The sequence below is a fragment of the Corythoichthys intestinalis genome, chromosome 3, assembly GCF_030265065.1.
Source record: "Corythoichthys intestinalis isolate RoL2023-P3 chromosome 3, ASM3026506v1, whole genome shotgun sequence".
NCBI lineage: Eukaryota > Metazoa > Chordata > Actinopteri > Syngnathiformes > Syngnathidae > Corythoichthys > Corythoichthys intestinalis.
In genome coordinates this window covers 17,132,615-17,155,090 of record NC_080397.1, presented here as the reverse complement: position 1 = coordinate 17,155,090, position 22,476 = coordinate 17,132,615, and the positions used below count along the sequence as shown (strand labels likewise).

The 22,476-nt window shown below is 37.8% G+C and overlaps 1 protein-coding gene across 1 annotated transcript; it reads right to left on the bottom strand.

Moving 5' to 3' along the window:
• Positions 1 to 1,499: 1,499 nt before the first annotated feature.
• hapln1a (hyaluronan and proteoglycan link protein 1a) lies at positions 1,500 to 18,395 on the bottom strand. Its single transcript, XM_057831710.1, has 4 exons — positions 18,180 to 18,395; positions 6,039 to 6,380; positions 4,499 to 4,801; positions 1,500 to 3,408 (listed from the first exon to the last, which is right to left on the bottom strand). The coding sequence occupies exons 1-4, from the start codon at positions 18,268 to 18,270 to the stop codon at positions 3,119 to 3,121; spliced, it is 1,026 nt and encodes a 341-aa protein (XP_057687693.1). The 5' UTR covers positions 18,271 to 18,395; the 3' UTR covers positions 1,500 to 3,118.
• Positions 18,396 to 22,476: the final 4,081 nt, after the last annotated feature.

Below are 22,476 nucleotides of genomic sequence, written 5' to 3'. Positions count from 1 at the left end.
TAAGGCTTCATTGCTTCAAGAGCTTTTATTTAGAGATCAATGCTCAACATAATCTTTCACTTCCCTTGGGAGGGATAGAAAGCCTCTGCTGCCACCTGCTCTCAACACTGTTGTCGTACAACAGACCTCATGCCTCCCAGCATGCATTGCAGCACTACAGATGTAAATAACATTTAAACTTCATGTTCCGTTTGTTTAATTTGTTGCTATGTGATAATTTTAGTATAGTTTTGAAACCGTAAGTTTGAATGACCTTTGATTTAATCACACGCCAATATTTGTCCTATCACGAAGTTGATCTGTTTGCATGCTGTAAGAATGGACTGTTCCTCCCTGCCTCATATGAGCCACAAAATAGCAGGTTGCTAAAAAAAAAAGATGAAAAAAAAAAGTGTTATCCATCTTTAAATGTACATTCTGGATGTGTAGCATGAAAAAAACATTTGGGAGTATTTTTTTCCCCAAGCAATGTTGTGCCCCTGCCACAAAGCAAGCAAAAGTGGCTATGTTTTTGATGTGTGACATCAGATATTTTAATGATGTTTTTTTCTTTACAAAACGGTATATCGAAATTATAACTATTTTGTATTTTGATAAAAATACATTCAATTCTGCTTAATAAATCGATATATTGATCCACATCAATTAATTTTTACACCACTAGTGTCAACACATTGCAGATGTGTACACATATCAAATCAGAGTTTGCCAAGAATTCGTATGCAGATATTACAAAAAGGCCAAATAGATATTGTATTTATAAACTGATTTTGAGAAACTTAATTTCATACAATCTTCTTTTACATCATCATTATTATAAGGATCCTCACTGACACACCTACTTAGTTGATGGCAGTAAATGTCAAATTGTATTGGCAACATTAATTGGCAACTGGGATGGCAAGCCTGCCTTTTAGGGTGGCGATCCCCACCCCATGCAACCCTGGTAGATCGGCCGCTGCAGTTAAGGACTGGTTGTCTGCAGTCAGTCACATAGGAAATCCCAAATAAAAGATCCTTGTGTATATTTTTTGTTTAAATCCTGTTCTTTCTGTGTTGCACCATACATTGACGTTGCATCAATGGAGCTTTCACCAAGCCGGCATTTCACTGCTGCAGCAACTTAAATCTGACCTCGTTCCCATGCATTGAAACAGACTGCCTTTGAGACAGACAACTGTTCCTTTTGTTAACTAGTGGGGCTTCCCCGCCAGTCTAATGCAAACTAAAATAAACTAAAGAATAAATAAGCACATTGAGTGTTAAGTCTTGTCTGGCACATTCTACAAATGTAAGCTTTTACTTCAAAAACATGATCGTGGGAATAAAAACAACACAAAGTGACGGATTAGGTTTTGTTCCCTTTATTTCATTTCAGCTCGTTTTGTTGGAAAATGCATTCATAATCGCAATTAAAACAAAAGGGGAAAAAAAAAAGAAAAAAGGAAATGTAAAAAAAAAAACAAAACAAAACAAAAAAAAAAACATATTGTTCCTGATTGAGTTAAATTGCTTTGTAGAACACTACAATGTTTTTTGTAAACATATTGCCTGACTCAGGAATGCCAGCATTGTCAAATATTGCGTTTGTTAATCGGTGTTATTACTTATCATTTTTTTCACATTTTTTCCAGGCACAAGTGGGTTATAAACATTATTTGTAATCCTAACCATTTAAATTAGAGGTGTCAAACTCATCTCTGTTACAGGTCACATTGTAGTTATTGTTTCCTTCAAACGCAATGCCGATTTTAAAGTTTATTTATTTATTTTTTTTGAAAGCATGTTGATTAGGAAAGGCAAGCAAAACACTCATAATATAAACGTATATATTTAAAATTATTCATCTGCTATTTAATTTTGTAACACTGGCAAATAGGTGGTGAAAAATTAAATTTGAACCAAGGTTATCAGCCAAACAGTGAACGAAAGAGTTATCCTATCATATCGGCTGATATTGAAAAAAGTCCATATATTGTCTTTTTACATCGGGCGGCCAATATGTCGGTCACCGTTCATAAGAAATAAGAACATACCAGTTATCCTACTAAATCGGCCGATAGCCAATCTTGAAAAAACACGAAATATCGGCCCGATCTATCGGCCAGCCGATATTTCAGTCGACCTTTCGTTTTAACAATAAAACACATAAAAAAGGGAATATTTATTTTAGTTTGTTTCAAATAAAAAACGATAAATATTCCCTTTTTATATTTTTGAATATTTTTATTCATTTTTGATTGAGTTACATTTTGAAAAAAAATAATGAAACGGAAAAGGAAAATAGATATCTTTTTTTGATTAAAGTATTTGTATTTAAAATGTGAAAAATGTAAATATTCTGATTTCTGTTGTCTTTCAACTTTTATTACAGACTACAGAAAACATGTTTAAATTTGACTTTAGCGAGGAACACTTTCACGGGCCACACTAAATCATTTATTTTATGGGCCGTGAGTTTGACACCTGTGATTTAAATAGATGCGTCCGAAAATAATTCATACCACTGCACGTGAACTTGTTTTTTTTTCATGATAAAAAAAAAAACAATATTAAAAAAAAACAAGTAATATCATGTCAATTTTATGGCAGCTGATACGTTTAGTGCTCTCCATCACAGTCTAAATTGTTTACATTCATTTTACAGGCAAAAAAAAAACATCTCCATGTGGTTGAAATGAAAACATTTAAGCACTGAAGCTGTAATATAACATGTTAACTGCAGCCCAAAAGATGTAGTCAAGTTTTTAATAAATGTATTGCATAGTTTTGTTACGTTCATTTATGAGAAACCAAAACTGGTTTTAACGTTTGCACTTTGATCATAGCAGCACTAAATCACTCTGTGGCGAAGAAAAATCTACTCCTTGTCGCTGTTTTATTTATGTTTTTAATCATTGCATATGCAAGTGGGAGTTCTTACCTCCTTCACTGCCATTAACAGCGATGGACGTCCAATTCAGAAATGGATGAATGAACTGAACGTCTATCGCCGTCAATGGTAGAAAATTAAGTGAATGTAAACCCAGTTTCTGGAAGTTATCGTGATCGGAAGATGAAGCACAAATTTAGGGTTGTGGTTGCAGCTCTTTGGTGGTTATGGCTTCTACTGGGTTAATCAAGCGTCAGGCTTAAAGCAGTAGACGCCGTAGAGCTGTTCTTGCTTGTCTGGAAATCCAACAAAACGCACCGCAGCCTCTGTCGGGCTGCAGTTCTTGCGGGGTCTGGAGATTGGGTAGCGCACGCTGCCGTCGGCCAACCAGCCGGCGTCGCAACGATCGTAGCCTTCCAGCTTCCAAGCGGCGTACATGTGCCCCACCTTGGCAATTTCAGCACCGTCATCGTGGCAAGCTTGGACGGCCTCGTCAAAGTTGAGCCTTTCGGGCTGAGTCAGCCAGTAGAAATTTCCTGTGCAGAGTAGAGAACACTTTAGTCCCACAAAACAAGTTACTGTCGGATCTAAAAATGATGGGAAAGTATTAACAACAGTGCTGAATCATGGACCACGTGTGGCCTAAATCTGTTAGCCAGATGTTTTGCCTTTTTCTTCCATGTCAGTGGCAATTGCTACAAGACTGCAAGGGAAGCTTGTCAAATGTCAAAAATAAGTGATCAAATATATCGTGTTGTGTGTACATGTCATTGACTAAATATGCGCTACAACACGATCAACATTTGTTCAGAATGAGCTTCTTATCACTGGTTACGATGCGGCTTGCTTTTCATTCATCCGCACAGCTTCGCAGTCTTTTAACCAGTGTGGACGCTGATGCGTCTCCAGAGTTGAAAACTTTTTGTTTGACAAATGAGCAAATCAGTGATCTTGTCATATTAACATCCATGCAAGGACTTTTTCAATTTCCATTGAAACGGAGACTTTCATTATCATCCTAGCAACACTTGCTTTGTTAAAAACAACAACAAAAACTTGAGCTTCTATTTCTGTTGTTGTTTATTTCTATTATAGCTGCTTGTGTTTGGAGACTTGGCCTCTGACACTCTAGTTTCTTTCCCTACCGAGCAGCGGGTGCTGCTGAGGCCCACAACCGTCACTCTCAGGTTGACACACATTGAGTTTCCCTCATTGAAAGACCATGTTTCATGTTCCTCCCGTTAAAGTAATGATGGGAAGGAATTGTCAGGTATTGTTACTTTTCTTTAGTGTTACATTTTTTGGACAGATTTCATTTAGCAAAAATATACTATATTGGCGTTGGCGACTCAACTCCGACTACTTGACTACTCCTTTTCAAATGTGTCTAAGCTGTATGATTCAGGTTTTTGTTGTTTTGTTATATTTGTTCATGTTTATTTGTTCTTTTGTGATTGCTAATGTCACATTTGTTTCCCCAACATTTTTTAAATAATATTTTATTAATTAATTCATTCATTCATTCATTCATTCATTCATTCATTCATTCATTCATTCATTCATCCATCCATTCATTCATTCATTGAAATCAATCCCCCAAAATGAAGGGACCAACAAAGTACTCACCCTTCAATGGAGTGGCATAGCAAAAGACATCAAAGCGGCTCAGGTACTTGTCACGTTTGCCATAGCTTCTTAGGCCTGGACCGTTTTCGGCACCACCACAGGGTTCTCTGGGCTTTGTTATGGGATATTGCACAGTGCCGTCATCCAGCCAGCCTGCATTGCACCAGTCCAGGCCAGCCTTCCAGGCTTGGAACAGGTCTTCGAAGGTGGCGACCACAGCATCCTGATCCAAACAAGCCTGCACAGCCTCTTCAAAGTTGAAGCTGTAGCGGCCAATAGGTGGTGAGTAGGGGAACACCACACCTATAGTAGAGGTGATACCATTCAAAGCATTAAAAGGACAAACGAAACAAAATGAATTTTTGGCAAATGATGGTCGAGCTATACATTTTTAGCAAAACTTTATACAACCTCTGAGCCTCTTAGCTTCCTGATTTTTTATGTGTATATTTACATGATGAGGACAAAAACTGTAGGAGGGTACTGTTTTGAAATCCTACTTCTTTTTCCTTGAAAAAACTCAGTTTTTTTTTTTTTTTTTTCATGTTTAAATTAAGGAGAGGCTTAATCGGAAAAAAAATCTTATTGACGGTAGCCTTTCCATTTAAGTACATCCAAAACTACCATCAACTAGAAAATGTGATTTCAAAGAAATTCTAATGATAGCTTTGCTGTGATGGTTGGGATATCACTTTCTGTTGGTGGTGAGGCATTTCCAGGTCACTTCCTGTTGATTTTGGGTAATTTCGGGGGTCAGTCCCTGTTCATATTGGCTTACTTGCTATTGATATGGCGGCATTTCTGGGTACCTTTTTGTTCATGTCCGGTCACTTCCTGTTGATCTGGGGTCATTTAACAGTCACTTCCTATTGATGTACAGTCATTTAATGGTCACTTTCTGTTGATATTGGGTCACTTCCTGTTGATTTTGGGCCAATTAGGGGTAACTTCCTGTTCATATTGAGTCACTTGAGTTGAAAATCAACAGAGTGATAGGAACGTTTTGTGTCATTGAAATAAATCACGGATAGGGTCAATGGAAATCGATGGGAAATTTTGGCTAATAGAAATGAATGGTATGTTTTCGGGAAAATCACAGAACCATATGTTTTTGAAAAAAACTATTCAACTTTTTTGACCCTTAGCTTCCTGTTTTTTAGATGTGTAAATGATGTACAGTGATTGGAAAAAAACGTTTTAAAATTCACCTTTTTTTTTTCTTTAAAAAATCTGCATTCTTGGGCGAATGGTAATTTTTGGCATGTTAAATGAAAGAGCCCACGTTGTGCCAGAATTCCGGTCGTTTTAGTGTATGAAGAGTGTTGATGGGTCAAATGGTGTAGGCGGGGAGGTGCGCCGATGGAACGCCATTGAAAAATTTGCATTATGCTATGCTATGCTAGAGATTTTTTTTTTTTTTAAATCTGTTTGCCTATTTTGAGTTTTTTAAGGTATAGTAAGGCAAAATTGCTGTATGGTCAATGTAAAAACGCAACTATTGTTAATGAGTGCCAATGAGTTAAGAACCACAATAATTTACCATCAGTCATATCACTTTGCACCTCCAAGGCAGTCTCTTGTATGGAATCTGTCATTCCATTAATGATCTCGCAACGGTACGTTCCTGAATCATCCGTGGAAAGGTCAGTTATCACCAAGGAAGCGTCATCGCTATCGTCCTCCTGCAGAAAGACGCGATCCTCGAAGCTCCCGTAAGTTTTCTTGTGGAAGCCCATGGAAAGCAAAACGTCCTCATTTAGAGCCTCGTCCTCAGCAATCTTGGTCCATTTGACTCGGATGCCAACGTTGAAGAAACTGGAGCTATGATGCGGGAGACGGCACGGCAAGGTAACGTTGCCTCCCAGTTCAGCGAACAGCTTAACTACAGAAGGAGCAGAGAATGTTTGGACATTGTTAGAAACAGAGGCGTTAAACTCATTTTTGTCACAGGCCACATCATAGTCTGTCACCATTACAAGGTGACCCCAAAAAAACAGGCCCCAAAATTGTTGTTTTTGTTTTCCAAAATAAAAAGAAACTGTAGCTATAACTACTGTTTTTTTTTTTTTTTCATCACATCATATTAAAAACAAACTAGTGTGAAATTAAGCTTATGGTGAAAATTATTATTATTTTTTTTTATTAAATCAAGAAATTACACTATTCCAAATTTGGGGCCTGTTTTTGGGGTGTCACACTGCAATAGACTAATCAATTATCAAATGAATCGACAAACACTTTTATAGTTTAGCCATTGTTTGGAGACATCGTTGACCTTAAAATTGTCAATCCTCAATAGCAAATATTTTATTATTATTATTAAAAAAAAAAAAAAAAAAGAATTAATATTAATATATTATATTAATATATATATGTTTTCATTTAAAAAGAAGAAAAGTAAATATTCTTTTTATTATTGTATTATATTGTCTTTTTAGTTTGTATTCTTAAAGGGGGTAACTGGAAACACTCTATATCTCTTAAAAAAAAAAATCACTTATTTTTAATGGAAAAAAACATGGGAAAACAGTAAATCGGCTCTTTTAATGTACTTTTTGTAAAAAAAAAAAAAAAAAAAAAAAAAATGAAGTTTAAATACAGTGATCCTTTGCTACTTCGCGTTTCAAACTTCGCGCCCTGAGTCCATCACAGATTTTTTTTCAATTAAAAAAAAAGAAATACAAATGAGCTGTCCCGAGCAAATCACGTAATCTCACTCTCCCTCCCTCCCTCTCCCTGCTCTTTGTTGTTCAGGTAAGGCTCTGGAGTTGCTTATTAAAATTAACGTTGATAGACGTCTTCTGTTTGATCTTGCCACAGATCCCTGGAAGCCTCAGCATCAAAGCGCCGGATGCGCCAATCATCGTTTAACTTGTTAAACAGTTACTGTAGCAACTCATTGTGTGTAAGTGAGGAGATGGAGTGGAGTTGAGTGGACTCACTCAGTGAAGCATTTCATAAAGACACGCATTTTTATAGTTTTGTCTTGTTTAAAAATAATTCGTTGGGACAGTAACATGTTTAAAACCTATAATTAATACATTTGAAGTGCTTAGAAAACATTTATAAAAATATACATAAGTTTTTTTTTTAATTATACTTTGGGAAAAAAGTGAAAAATTTTCCAATGTTAAATCTAATACATATATAGAACACGTACAAAAACATAGACACAGGTTTGTTTGTTTTTTTTTGGGTGGGGTGCGCTCCTTCACGGTTTTTCACTTATCGCGGTGGGTTCTGGTCCCCATTAACCGTGAAAAACGAGGGATCACTGTGTTAATTTTTAAAAATCTTTTAAAAATTTATTTTCAACTTTTGCATAAGGAAAAATAAGCTGTAAATATTCTCTCACTTCTGTAGCGATCAAGATGAAGTCAATACACATTGTATACTTTCGCAGGGCAAACAAATCTGGCCATCAGGCCTTCAGTTTGACACGTGTAGTTAGAAAGGTTTTGTTTGTCAATAAAGCTACCCAAGTGTTTCACACAGTTGAAACTATGAAAAAAATTGATTAAGAAAGACTGATGAAAAACACAAATAAATGCATCTCTTCCTGTGCTACAAACAGCACCCCCTTTCAAATAATAGCTAATTTATTTTGCAACATGTGTTCCCACAGCCTCTGTAATTACCATTTTTAGACCTCACAAGGCTTGGATAAGTGAAAAGCAGTGGTGGCCCCCTCTGGGCAATAATGGACCCCAGATGGACACATGTACATAACCCCTTGACCCCTGCCTCCGCAGGTATAACAGTTGAACCAGTAGTAATTGGAGTCAAGAACTGTGGTGAGCTAGTCTGAAACTGTGTCTGATGGCAAATTCTGAAGGGAAAATTCAGGCTGGAGCTTTGCTTTGAATACTCAGGCATACTATTTCCTCTATTCGGCATACAGGAAACAACTGGCGCCGCTAGTATACTTGAACCCATTCATAGATAATAAGGCCTCGTGGACAAAGTTATTCAAAGAAGCCCAGTGCTTCAATGGAAAACACAGTACAGTGATCCCTCACTTATCACAGTTAATGGGGACCAGCACATTACTTTGCAGTTTTTCACTTCGCGGTCAGTATATATATATGTATGTGGCGGAAAACACTCAGGTGACTTGAAGTTCCGCTCTGAGACCCCGAATTTGGCCACATTTTCAAAATTGTCCTATATGCATGTGTGATACATCATTGGAAAGCTTAAAATCTCAATTTTCAGGGGGAAGAAACATTCTGAACAGGAGGGCAGTTAAAAAAAAAAAAAATTAAACAGCAAAAGCCTAACTGGAGGTGAGCGCACGCGAGAGCATAATTAAAGACGCAATGATTTTAAAGAGATATTATTGCGTACTTACCTCGTTTCGATCCAAAAACTCCATGTAGCATGTATCACCGAGTGTCAAGACACAGCTGTGAATGGTCACAGCCAGATTTTTGGGGGATCTTATGCGTGAAACATGGTAAAATAACAAGGGTCGCGATGCAGAAATCGCAGACATCAAGGAGAGGTCGAGATTTTCTTTTTAAACATTTTTTTTTTTCAATTTTTCTTTGTTTTTTCTTCTTTTTCTTTTGTTTTTGTTGGTACACAAAAATCTCGGTTCGGTACGTACCTCGGTTTTGAGGTCACGGTTTGGTTCATTTTCGGTACAGTAAGAAACAAAATGCAAAATATAAATTTGCTAGTTGTTTATTACACACCTTTGTGCTTTCAACAATAGGAACATTAGCCTATATGAAGCTAGAATTCTGCTAAAAAAGTAGCGGGTATTTAAAGATAATCCAACAACAATTTGCCTTCCAGACTCCGCGTATTGGTCAGCTTTCTTTCTGAAAGAAAGAAGAAAAAAGAAGTCCTGTGCTAAAGAGAAAAGCAATCCCAATGACAAAGATTTTAACAGGTGTTTTACAAATGAAATGCCTCAATGAATCTTTTTTTTTTCTTATGAACAGTTTTTAAAAGCTTTATTGGTGGATTTTCTCAAGTTAAAGCGCCACACAGAAATTAATAAATTTAATTGTGTAAGCAGGATCTGTGTATTATTCTTAGTATTTAATTACAGGTGTTTTAGCTTATTTCAATTTATTTTATTTAAATGGGCTATTATTTATTTTGTGTTTGTATTTTACAAATGTGATGTAGTATTCATTTATATTGTATATTTTATGTTGTATAACTTTAGTTCCTATGTGAATATTAAGTTCCTACTTATTTTGTTGTGGTAGGAGGGTTTTGTATTGAACACAGGGCCGTGTTGGTTATTATTATAGCAGACGGCAGTAAATCAACAAAGACAAGTCATCTGTGCCCCGATCTACCACTCGAGATCTGATGGACTCAAAAAGTGGGTTACAATTGCATATTAGTTTGAAAATCGACCAGATCCACCGTATTTTTACACGCGTGCCTGCCCGATCTGCCCGATTCTGCCTGATCCTAGCTACCGGTAGTAGTATTGACGCAGGAGGGTCGCGTCTCGTGTCAAATAATAAACTCGGCTGTTCTTTTCGCATACGTCGTGTTGAGCCGCTTCTGGGATGCGTCTAACACGCGGCCGCACTGGGACTGGTGTGCATTGGCTGATTTGACTTTAACGCCCGCGTTTCACTGCATTCTCGCGGCAGCCACGTTGTTGCGCAGTTGAAGTTTCTGGGTTATACTGTCCTACCGTGTTGGTCTTCAGTATAGTAGAGAAGACAGAGTAAATATAATCTACACAAAGAAACTGTAACCCGATCGACTCACAGCCTCGAAAGGTAAGGGTTGCATTACGTCAGAAACTCGTTCGGTATGCCTCCGTTCCAAACCGAGCGCCACGTACCGAAACGGTTCAATACAAATACATGTGCCATTACACCCTTAGTTTTGATCGATTACTTATCATCTAACATATCGGGGAAAATGCGACAGTAACGAAAGAAATACAATTAAGCGATAGTTATGAGGTAGTTATCCGTGAGCTTTTTACAGAGACCATTTTTTTCATTGTGACGTAATTTGTTTAAAAGTTTAAAATGTGCGAGGGAATAATATTTTAAAGTCGTTTCTTTTTTAAAACTAAATATAAGACATCAATTAATGATTCTAAGCAAAAAAATGACAGACATTTCAAATAATAAATATAATTCCTAAACTTCTTTTTATGGCTGGGTTTAAACAAAAGCGGTTGCGCGACATCTGAAACAGGGGTTTCCAGGGTAAAACGGCCAAAATAGTTCGAGGGCTTAACACGCCATGAATCTGCTATTGCAGCATATAGACATTTTGTTCTATCAAACACAACACTTCTTTTGACTTAAAATAAAGCAGTTTATTTTAAAGAGGGATGCAAGAGCAGAAACTGCTTTTTCAGCCTTGTACTGTATATAGACATCCCTTTATTCTAACCTAGGAGGACTGTGGGGGTTGGCAGTAATCATTCGCTTGCAGTCTCTCTCCAATGAGTAAAATGAGTAGAAATTCACATGAACATATATAACAATGCACATTGGCATGTATTCTTTATCTTCTGTAAAGAACAATTATGATATCATGTAATGTAAACTCATGCAATTTAATTGTTTTTTAAATGATAAAGGAAAAGTTGCCAAAGTAATTCAGTGCTTTATTCTAACCACACAGTAGACATACTACTACATCTACAGTAGACCTTTTTCTCCAGGGAATATTTGGAGCCAATGTTAGGCTTGAACCCATTTAGATAATCTGCCGTAATGCACATTAACACTTTAAAGATTGCTATTGGAAAAGCAGCCAAAAGAGCCCAGTGTTTATTCTACCCACACAGTAGACATATCTGGAATTTGAGAGGCTGTCACATCGTTAATATTGAGCTGTCATAGACCTAATCTGGCTCAGATCAAACCAGAACATGCTCCATGAAACTCACATATGGAACTTGACTGGGCAACTGCATGTTATAAGAGTAAACGGAAACAGCACTTTGCGCGCCAATTACAAGCATCTTTGAGGTTTTTTTTCCCCCATGTTGCCAGGAGTGACTCAAGTCTTTGCTAGGACTCATAAATTCTCCGCGTAAGTACCCATTTCATGAGGTCTGCTTGAAATCTGAGGGATTAAGATTGACGAAACAGTCATTGAAAATTCCTGGCACAGACGAAAGTGACGTCAAAATTGGCTCTCCAGATGGGATTGTCGTTTACACCTTTCGTATTTAGTATCGAGTATTTGAAATTTTCATTTTTCTTTATTAGCTGCTCATGTTTATTTTTCAGAGCCATTGATGGCAATAGACGTCTAATCCATTTCAACTGGCAGCAGAATTTACTTGAAATGTCTTTTATGAAATTGGGAACAAAGCTTTTTTGAGCACTTCAAAGAGCTACATTGACAAACCGAATATGCAAAAACCTGTCAAAAAGCTGTAACTTCTTCATGGCATCTTGCAAAATACACCTATGAATGAAAATATATCAAGTGTGAATGAGAAGTAAAAATTTCACCGCTGCAGCTAATACTAACTTCAATTTTACAGCACTCTACTTGCCTATAAATCCTAACTTATTGGAACCATATCGATGTTAAGGCTTTAGTTTACCATCATCACATTGGTCCAAAAATATAATAAACTATTGTTCAACTCCTCTGTGCACTGAATTTACATTTTATAATATAAATCAAAAAGCATTGGGGGAAATACATACTAGTGATGTCCTGATTCGATACTCAGTAAAGATATTGACTTCTCGATTCAGCTATTTTGGGAGTATCGGCCAGTATCGGATTTGGTCACAAGCTCTCTGCAATGACAATTCCCAAGATGCGTTTTGCACAAATCTTTATTATAATTATGGGTTGTATTCATCTTTGAGATTTTTCCTTTCTGGTCACGCAGTAGTTATATGTGATGAGTTTGCAATTAATTATTTTCCATTTAATTTGTGCTCCATAAGTGATTAGGGTCATTCGCTCAGTTAAAATTTTGTAATTATATACATTATTTAAAATTTAAATGCTTTCATAGGCCAATATTAGGGGACAGCAGTTTTGTTTTCGTCAACAATGAGGGTAACGAAAATATTTCGTCGACGAAGAATTTTTTCATGATGATGACGTGACAATCTTAGAACGTGGCTTGGGAGACTACAACATAACGAGGCGAATGCCAGTTTTCGTCTAATGAGACGACAATGAGACGACAATGCGACATAGTTTATGTCATATGTTCACAAAGCGTGACATTTTGAGATACGTGTACGTGGAGCACGTCAGCATGCATCGTAGCAGTGTTCTGGTCGTGTCACTAACGTGAAATGTGCTGCGCCTCTCCCTCACTCTCCTCTCCGGAGTTTAGGATGAGCTTAACGCGAGGCTGCACACCATCTTGCTTGTTTGAAAACACATGGTTAGATTTGTTTTCCTATCTTGGCTAGTGAGAATATGCGATGTTGCTTCAAAGGTCTCTGCTGAGTGATCATCACACGCTAAATATAAGCCATCCCTTTAGCATAGTGTTCGTGTTAGCATTAGCATTAAACTTTAGTGCGGCGAGCAGCCGCTTAAAAGCTCGGACAACTTTTGTTGTCGTTGTCCTTGTAGATGTTACAATATGTGCATGTCTGTCTATGTTCATTCGAAATTGTAGGAAACCTTTATTTATTTTTGGACCAAAACTTTTGAATTTTATAGACGAAAACCTTTTAAATAACTGTCGACTAAAACTAGATTAAATTTGCATGAGATTTTGTCGACTAAAACTGGGCAAAGAGGAACACATTCGGAGATGACTTAAATACGACTGTAAGTGCCTAAATAACATTTGGATAATTATTTATGTTAATTGTAAATAATATATTTTGTTCTATTAAACGAGTTGTTGATTGTTATTTAGTTAAATAAGACAGAATTGCTTATTTGTTATTCGGATTTCGTGGGACGGGTTTGTGACGTCATGTCGTACGATATGAGTGGGGACAGCGGGGGCTGTTGTTTTGGGTAGTGAGTTGGCGTGACGATAGGAAGTCTTAAGGATAGAGCTTATATAATTTTTTTGAACTACGTTCTCTATATCTACCTCCTTTTCCATCGATTTCATTTGGTCTTTTTTGTTTGTATTTAATGTCAAGCCGTGGATTGAATTTTTATTGCATTAAAGAACCGACGTAAAAAGCAGCGTGAAAGTTTTTCTTGGCTCGCTGACCGGCGTGGTGAGGAGGAACACGAGGCTAGCGTCAGATAGAAAGGCTGTTTTTAGCTGATGTTACAATGACTAAGACTAATAAGTACTTTCGTCCAAAACACAAAGACAAAAATTAAAAGGGCTTCCAAAAACAACACTGTCGTACAGCCTAAATTTTTATTCCATTGTTCTAAGTTGAACCGGACAGTGTCAGACACTTTCCTTATCATCCAAGGGACATTTTGTTAAAAATGACTGGCAAAAAATTGAGATTCCATTTCTGTTTTTTTCTTTTGTAGCTGCTTGTGTTTGGAAACTGACTTTTTGACAGTCCGTACTGCGAGACTTTCAAAAGGTCAGGCAAAGCACTCACAGAGCGGACATACTTTGAGTTTCCCTTCCTTAAAAGACCAGTAGCCAACACTGGTACTTGGGCACAGCATAGCCCCATGAGTGCATACTACTAAGCGATCCAAATACACCAACATATCCAACAGTGGGGATTGCTTAAGACTGCAAGGGAAGCTCAGCTTCCCCCAAAATGTAAAAAAAAAATAAGTGATCAAATGTATATAATAATAAGTGATCTTGTTTGTACATGTCATTGATTAAATATGCGCTACAACATGCTCAATTTTTGTGCAGAATTAACATCTTATCACTGGTTACGATGCAGCTTGCTTTTCATTCATTCATGCAGTTTCATAGTCCTTTAAACAGTGTGGACTCTGTACGAAACGAGACGAATCATTGGCTGAAGGCTGGGTTTTCCAACCCATCTGACGCTGTGCGTCTCTGAGGGTCTATGAGCGGTGGGCGGGGCCTCGGCTGGCCCAGATGCCCTGCTTCTCTGCATGATGTTTGGATGATCTGTCTGAGGCTGAAACCCTTTCTGATTGATAGCGAAATGAGCGAATTGAGATCTTGTCGTATTAACATCCACGGGAGGCATTTTTCAACTTTCATTCCGTTGTTCTGAGTTGAACCGGAAACTTTCATAATCATCCTAGCGACACTTGCTGTACTAAAAATGACTAGCGAGAAATCGAGCCCATATTTCTGGGTTTTTTTCTATTGTAGCGACTTGTGTTTGGAGACTTGACTCCTGGCCAGTGTTGTTAATATTACTTCAAAAAGGCAATTAATTACAGTTACAAATTACTTCTCCCAAAAAGTAATTGCATTAGTAACTCAGTTACCTGAATGTAAGAGTAATTAGTGACTTGGCAAAGTGGTGAAAACAAACAAACAAACAAAAAAAAAACACAATGTGAAGTTTAAAGGGTTTTTGGGACAATTGACCCTAGCCCAATTCTTTACCCTAAACTTAACTAGACACAGGGATATTGCGGGTATTGCGGTAACTAGATAGAAACCTTTGCTATGTGTGGAAGTCATTTAATGTTGTGAATCAACCGTTAAAGTTGTTAAAATTGCTCCCGTTATTGCATTCGCTCCCTTCTGTCTATTTTCGACATGTGTAAGTTTTAAAACTGTTTCATCATTTAAAGATAGATTTAAGTCAAGATTTAGCAGATTTAGGAGCATTTTAGATAAAAAGTTACTTAGGTTCGCTAGGAAGGTTCTCTACAATAGAGCCTTCCTGAGAAGTCTACTGCTTTAAGATGGCGGGTGTTTACTAACACATCTAGTTCTTTATACTGTACATGTTGCTAATGCCGTCGTGTTTATCATTTACATCTAGTTCAATAATATTTGATATCTACCGTAGCATTATGTGGGCGTAATTTGTAGGCTATCTGCTACAGTCAGGTATTATTGGAGCCACCAAGCATCGCGTTTCCAACGGGGTCAAAGCTCCCTTGCCTCCTCCCCACTCCTGCTCTGCTCTCTTGTCCGTCCATCTCTCCTACACTTTTCTCGCATCATTCAACCAACAAAGTAATGCATAGTAACGCACGCCTTTCCCACCTCAGTAACGGTAACGACGTTGCCAAAATGAGAAAAGTAATTAATTAGATTACTCACTTCTGAAAACAATAACACCGTTAGTAACGGCGTTATATTCTAATGCCGTAATTAACAAGACTGCTCCTGGCACTCTAGTTTCTTTCCCTACCTGAGCCCCTCCACCATCACAAAGCACTCACAAGCGGAAATACTTTGAGTTTCCCATCATTGAAAGACCAGCATCCACCACTGAAACACACCGACATACCCAACACACCTTACCTTTCATGTTGGATTGAACTCATAATTCACTATCACATATTGTAAGTAAATACTGTTACATCACTGTCTGACCTTGTAAACTAAACACTACTTCATCCCTGGCTTTCCAACTAAACCCCTTCCCCACCACAGTCCCAGTAACCAATGAGCAGCAGCCACAGCGGGAACCACACTTTACAGACTATTACCTCACAGGGAAAAACAAAGTCGTTTGCTATTCGGTATGGGGCGCTATACGTTTGGGTTGTGGGTCTTTAATCTTAACTCGGCTCCTGTCAGGATGCCCGTTAGCGTGGCAGATTGCCAAAATGCTCCGGGTGAAGGATTGAATTGCTAAGATGAGAACAGGCGACACCCTGTGAGCACGCAGACAAAACAGTTCACAGGGTTGATAGAATGCTGTACTGCACTGCACAGCAGTGTTTTATTTCATTTCACTTCCGTAACAAAATAACGTCTTTTATGGACCAAAACATATACAGCAACAGATGTCAAACTTAAGGATCGGAGGCCAGATTCAGCTCGCTACGTCATTTTGTGTGGCCCGTCAGAGTGAATCATATCGACGTCATGCTTTAAAAAAAAAAAAAAAAAAAATTTAAATAAGTTTTTTGTTATCAGCAATGAAAGATGAAGAAATACTATAATCAAACAGTAGCATTACACATTTATTAACTCTGTCAGTGCCAATTGCTGAGAATCGAAATGTTTGTCACTTGTAGATATCCAATCCATTTTAACTGGGAGTCTGGCCAGACTCCCAATTCAAACAGATTGCACAACTAGCGCCATCAATGGCAGTCCATGAGTTCAAATAAATTAATGAAATTAATAATTTTTTATTTAAATTAAAAAATAAAGTGAACTGAAAAAAAAAATCATTTCCCTCAATTTTATTTTGATTCATAATAAATAATTAACACAAATAAAAATAATAAATACAAATAAAATCATAAAATAATGAATATAAATGTAGAATAATTTTTACCATATTTTACTCTTTTTAATTAAAGAAATTAAGAAAGAGCATTTTCTTCCCTATTTTTAGTTTTGTAACTAAAAAAAAACAAAAAAACATTAAACATTATTGACGAATTATAAAATAAATATTATTTTTTTTAACTTTGAAAGAGAATGTTTGCTATAAAGAGGTTAAGAAAAGAGGATTTGACTAACTTTAGGTCAACAACATCAACGACGGCTAACTCGATGTAAAATTAACTATCAATACAGTTGTCAATTCATTTGATCATTGATTAATCGTGTCAAATAATCGTTGTAGTGCTAGTTGTAGTACTACAAAATGGCCTTCGGAAGGAAACCATAACCACTAACTGGGCTGTGAAAAATAAGAGTTAGACACCCGTGATATATACAATTGCTATTAATTAAAAAAAAACACACATTTAAAAAAGAACTAAAACAAATCACAACAGTGAGAACTACTGTAATAGAGTATGAGTTGTAGTAAATTCGTTGGTGATTCTGATGCCAACTCAGCTGTGCAAATTCTTTCACATAGTCACACAAACACTTGAATAGTCTTTGTGGGAACACTTCCAACACTAGGACAAAAACCTTCAGCACTTCCCAGTGTTGACAGACTCCCCCGCAGACTACTCTGAATACTGCAAACTGGGCTAGCTATTCCGCCTGAGTCAGCATAGGGGGATCCTGAAATTGCATTAAATCAAACCTGCTACATCAATTACTGCTACAGTGTGATATACCCTGAAGAGTACAGTTCAGTTGTATTTCACTTTTGAATGAAGCACATTTGCATATTTAAGGAATGCTTGTTCTTAAACATACAAACATATTAAACATACTCTATCCAGACTTTTTAAAGTAGTCCAGATGGGTAATTCTCATGAAGCTAAACTAAACCATGTATTTAAACATTTTAGATACATAGTCATGAAAAGTTAATTAATCCGTTATATTGCCCAGTCCATTTGTTACCCAAATAGTATATTGTATGTTTCTTTAACTGATCTTAGAGTCACTGTCTAACAAGTGTGCAAACTTAATCACAAACTAACCAACAAACAGACTTTTAAAAATAACAGGAAGTCCTAGCAGAGACAATGGCGCCAAATAGTTACGTGCCTATGTCTGACTTCGAAAGCGTTGGCAGGGGCAGTAAGGGTGATTTATGCCCAACTTGCTCGACAATGTAGTGGTCGGCTGGCAAAAAGTCAATGAGCCAATGTCTGTGCACTACTCCTCTCATCCACTGACCCTCATGCTGTGTGGAAGCACTTTGCTCACTGATTCATTGCATAGGTCATCTCCAAATGATTTAATAGAAGAAAGGCATCATATTTAATAGGATAAAAAATGGAATCTTACCTGAATGTGGCATGGGAGTGCCTGCCGGCTGACTGTACGCACTGCAAGCGAGGGTCAAGGAGAATATAGTGATACACAGCAGACTGGTCATTTTGCCTTTTTTCAGTGGTGAAATGAATCAAAATGATAAAAAACAGGATAAGAACTATTAAACTCTCTTTTCTAAATTATTAACAGAGCCTCTTCCTTTCAGTGCAGTAGATGCCTTTGATGCTACTGCAAAGTTGGGCTCCTCAAAGGTCCCTACAAGTGGCTTTTATTGAAACCTTGTACGGTTCAGACCACTCCCCTCCCCATCAGCCCATCAGCATGCACAGCTCTATTGGGGCTCCTTTGGCACTTTCTCAGGAAACCCCCTCCTCCATCTTGGCTGACTGGGAAACTTGGCAAGGCTTGTTCCAGACATTCAGCACGTAGACAACGTATGTAATTATGTGGATTTGTGTGGGATTCACAGAATTAACCGGGTGATTCAGTTTTTGTTGTTGTTTTTTTTAAATGCTCACGGGTGATTTAAATGTTATTTACACTCGTTGGTGTAGCCTCTACACCAATAGAACTCGTCTTTGTCACAGGCCACAGCATAGTTAAGAGTTTCCTTACAGGGGCCATAATTTATTATAACGGATTTGATTTGATTTGATTTGACTAACAGACAAACTAACAGCCTAATACTTGGTAGCACAACCTTTAGACGAAATAACTGCGAACAACTGTTTCCAGTATCCATCAATGAGTTTTTGCCACTCGTCTTTGTCACAGGCCACAGCATAGTTAAGAGTTTCCTTACAGGGGCCATAATTTATTATAACGGATTTGATTTGATTTGATTTGACTAACAGACCAACTAACAGCCTAATACTTGGTAGCACAACCTTTAGACGAAATAACTGCGAACAACTGTTTCCAGTATCCATCAATGAGTTTTTTACAATGCTCTGCAGGAATTTTAGACCATTCTTCTTTGGCCAACTGCTCCAGGTCTCTGAGATTTGAAGGCTGCCTTTTCCAAACTGCCATTTTCAGATGTCTCCACTGGTGTTCTATGGGTTTCAGGTCTGGACTCATTGCTGGCCACTTTAGAAGTTTCCAGTGCTTTCTCTCAAACCATTTTCTAGTGCTTTTTGAAGTGTGTTTTGGGTCATTGTCCTGCTGAAAGACCCATGACCTCTGAGGGAGACCCAGCTTTCTCACACTGGGCCCTACATTATGCTGCAAAATTTGTTGGTAGTCTTCAGACTTCATAATGCCATGCACACAGTCAAGCAGTCCAGTGCCAGAGGCAGCAAAGCAACCCCAATACATCTTTGAAGGCCTCGTTTTCTTTCCTGTAAACTCTATGTTGATGCCTTTTCCCAAAAAGCTCTACTCTTGTCTCATCTGACCAGAGAACATTTTTCCAAAACATTTTTGGCTTTCTCAGGTAGGTTTTGGGAACTCCAGCCTGTCCTTTTTGTGTCTCTGGGTCAGAGGTGGGGTCTAGAGGTCCTGGGTATCCTACCATAGATTCCTTTTTCATTCAGACACCGATGGATAGTACGGGTTGACACTGTTGTAGCCTCGGACTGCAGGAGAGCTTGAACTTGGATGTTAGTCGAGGTTCTTTATCCACCATCTGCACAATCTTTTGTTGAAATGTCTCATCATTTTTTCTTTTCCGTCCACATCTAGGGAGGTTTACACTTTACACTTACGCTTTACACTTATTGATGACACTGCACACGGTAGACTCAGGAACAGTCAGGTCTTTGGAGATCGACTTGTAGCCTTGAGATTGCCCATGCTTCCTCACAATTTTGCTTCTAAAGTCCTCAGACAGTTCTCTGGTGTTCTTTCTTTTCTCCATGCGCAATGTGGTACACATAAGGACTCGGGACAGAGGTTGAGTCAACTTTAATCCATTTTAACTGGCTGCAAGTGTGATTTAGTTATTGCCACCACTAGGGATGGGAATCGAAATCCGATTCCAATTCGAAACCGGTTCCGAGTGTTTCGAGGCCTCGACTTCACAATGAAAAAGCCTTAACGATCCCTTAAACGATTCCTAAATAAGCGTATTGCGTCGTGACGTGACTTGTTGTCCAGACGCATCAAACTAGCATGGCGCCAAGAACCACTCGCTCCAAAGTTTGACTACACTTCACCAGGAAAGAGTGTGAAAATGAAAGGTTACGACGGGTAAGCACGAGCATTGCAGCCATAAACATAACAATGACAGCACGTAGGTTCAAACGCTCGAAAGTGTGTCTTCACTTCACGAGGAAAAATTACAACAAAGCGACTTGCAGTCATTGCAAGGTGGAGATAACTGCATCGGGAGGGAATACGACTGTGCTGTCCTCACAGAGAGGCTAAGGCTCAGTCCTGGCTATACAGCTAGCTAAACTCCCAAATGACGATGCAGAAGACGTTAGTTAATTTGCTGACTTTATTCAACCATCACTTGAAGAGTGAAACTAAGAATAGAAATGAAACAAATCAATTTCGTCCCCAATAACATACATGTTTGCATCAACGTAAATCAGCGATGATTAGCTGCTAATAACAGTAATGACAAATGGTTAGCATTCGTTCGCTAGCATTAGCACATCGTTCAAACCACTACATAACTGGATTTAAGTGTCCGATCGTGAGTGGAAACACAACAACAACAACACAAAAGATGATACATACAGGCGTTGCCTCTGTAGATATTAACATTAACAAAGAACGTAGGCTCGTAGAAGTGTTTCCATCTCTCATTAACTCGCTCACTCGCTTGGATGCGGCATTTCTTCTTCGGGTGTAAGCGCGCTCTTCTTCACGTGAGCGCGTTCTTCTTCGCGTGAGGAAGCGCAAGGGCGCCCCCACTTGAGCGTGTAAACGCCACAAAAACTAAAAGGCATGCGTTTCAATGTAATGGTAAATAATACACGTTAACCCAGCAGTCCCCAAACTGCGGCCCGCGGCCCAAATACGGCCCGCCTCCACATTTGGTCCGGCCATTTTGAATTTTTTTTTTCTCAATCGTGTTATTTATTTCCTGGCCTTTTCCTTGAAGAATTCAGAGAGGGTTATTTGGTTATTATCTATTTAATTAATAGTGTTTTTATTATTAATTATTATTATTATTATTATTATTATTATTATTATTATTATTATATTATATTATTATTTTTATTTGATTTACTTTCATTCCATGAAGAATCCAGAAATGGTTATTTGATTGTAGCTTTCTGAAAAACAAATTTTTTTTTACATTTATGCACTTCTGCAATCGTCACACTTTTTCTGTTACAAACTGACCCCGGCCCCTCATCAGAGAAGGGAAAAGTTATGTGGCCCTCACAGGAAAAAGTTTGGGGACCCCTGCTTTAACACATATTGCCAAAGGCAGAACAACAACCTATGTGCCAATATATACCATTATATATATATATATATATATATATATTTTATTATTTCTATTAGATAAAATGTTACACATTCTTGTGTATTTGCCACTTATTGCCACAGTTAACATTGAGGCTTTGGGCCTCTTTTGATCTCGTTGTTTGTAAGGTTGTGACTTCTGATTAAACAAACTCGATGCCAATCAAAAGGTTTGTTCTTCTTTTTCCCCAAATTAGAATCGATAAAGAATCGAATCGTTAAGCAATATCGATAATGGAATCGGAATCGTAAAAATCCTATCAATTCCCATCCCTAGCCACCACCAGTGGCAATAATATGTGCCACAGGTAAGTAACAGGTGCTGTTAATAGCATCACATGATTTCTCATAGGGTGCCAATACTTTTGTTCGACCCATTTTTGGAGTTTTGTGTATAATGATAATGATTCATTCCCCCCCCCCCCATTGTCTTTTGTGTTTTTTCATTGTAATCAAAATAAATGAAGATACAGTGGGGCAAATAAGTATTTAGTCAACCACTAATTGTGCAAGTTCTCCCACTTGAAAATATTAGAGAGGCCTGTACAACATGGGTAAACCTCAACCATGAGAGACAGAATGTGGAAAAAAAAAACTGAAAATCACATTGTTTGATTTTTAAAGCTGTAGTGTGAACTAATTTCTTCACATGCCAAATAGGGTCACAAGTAAAGTAATTAAACATTGTCCACCAAATAAAGCATGAAAAAAATAATTTATATGTTGTATATTTGACAAAATAATCGCGTTTCCGAAGTTCGAGCCTGAAAGGGGACGAACCCGGAAGTGATACGTCACACCGGGAACAGCGTTGGCAGCTCCATACAAACAAAGCCCTTCAAACAATGATTCAAACAGCGATATAAGCGATAGACCGAGCGCAAGG

Coding starts and splice junctions, on each gene's coding strand:
- hapln1a (XM_057831710.1), bottom strand. CDS start 18,270: ATGACCAGTCTGCTGTGTATCACTATATTCTCCTTGACCCTCGCTTGC. Junction 6,381..18,179: donor CACTCCCATGCCACATTCAG/GTAAGATTCCAT, acceptor CTCCTTCTGTAG/TTAAGCTGTTCGCTGAACTG. Junction 3,409..4,498: donor CTATGCCACTCCATTGAAGG/GTGAGTACTTTG, acceptor TACTCTGCACAG/GAAATTTCTACTGGCTGACT.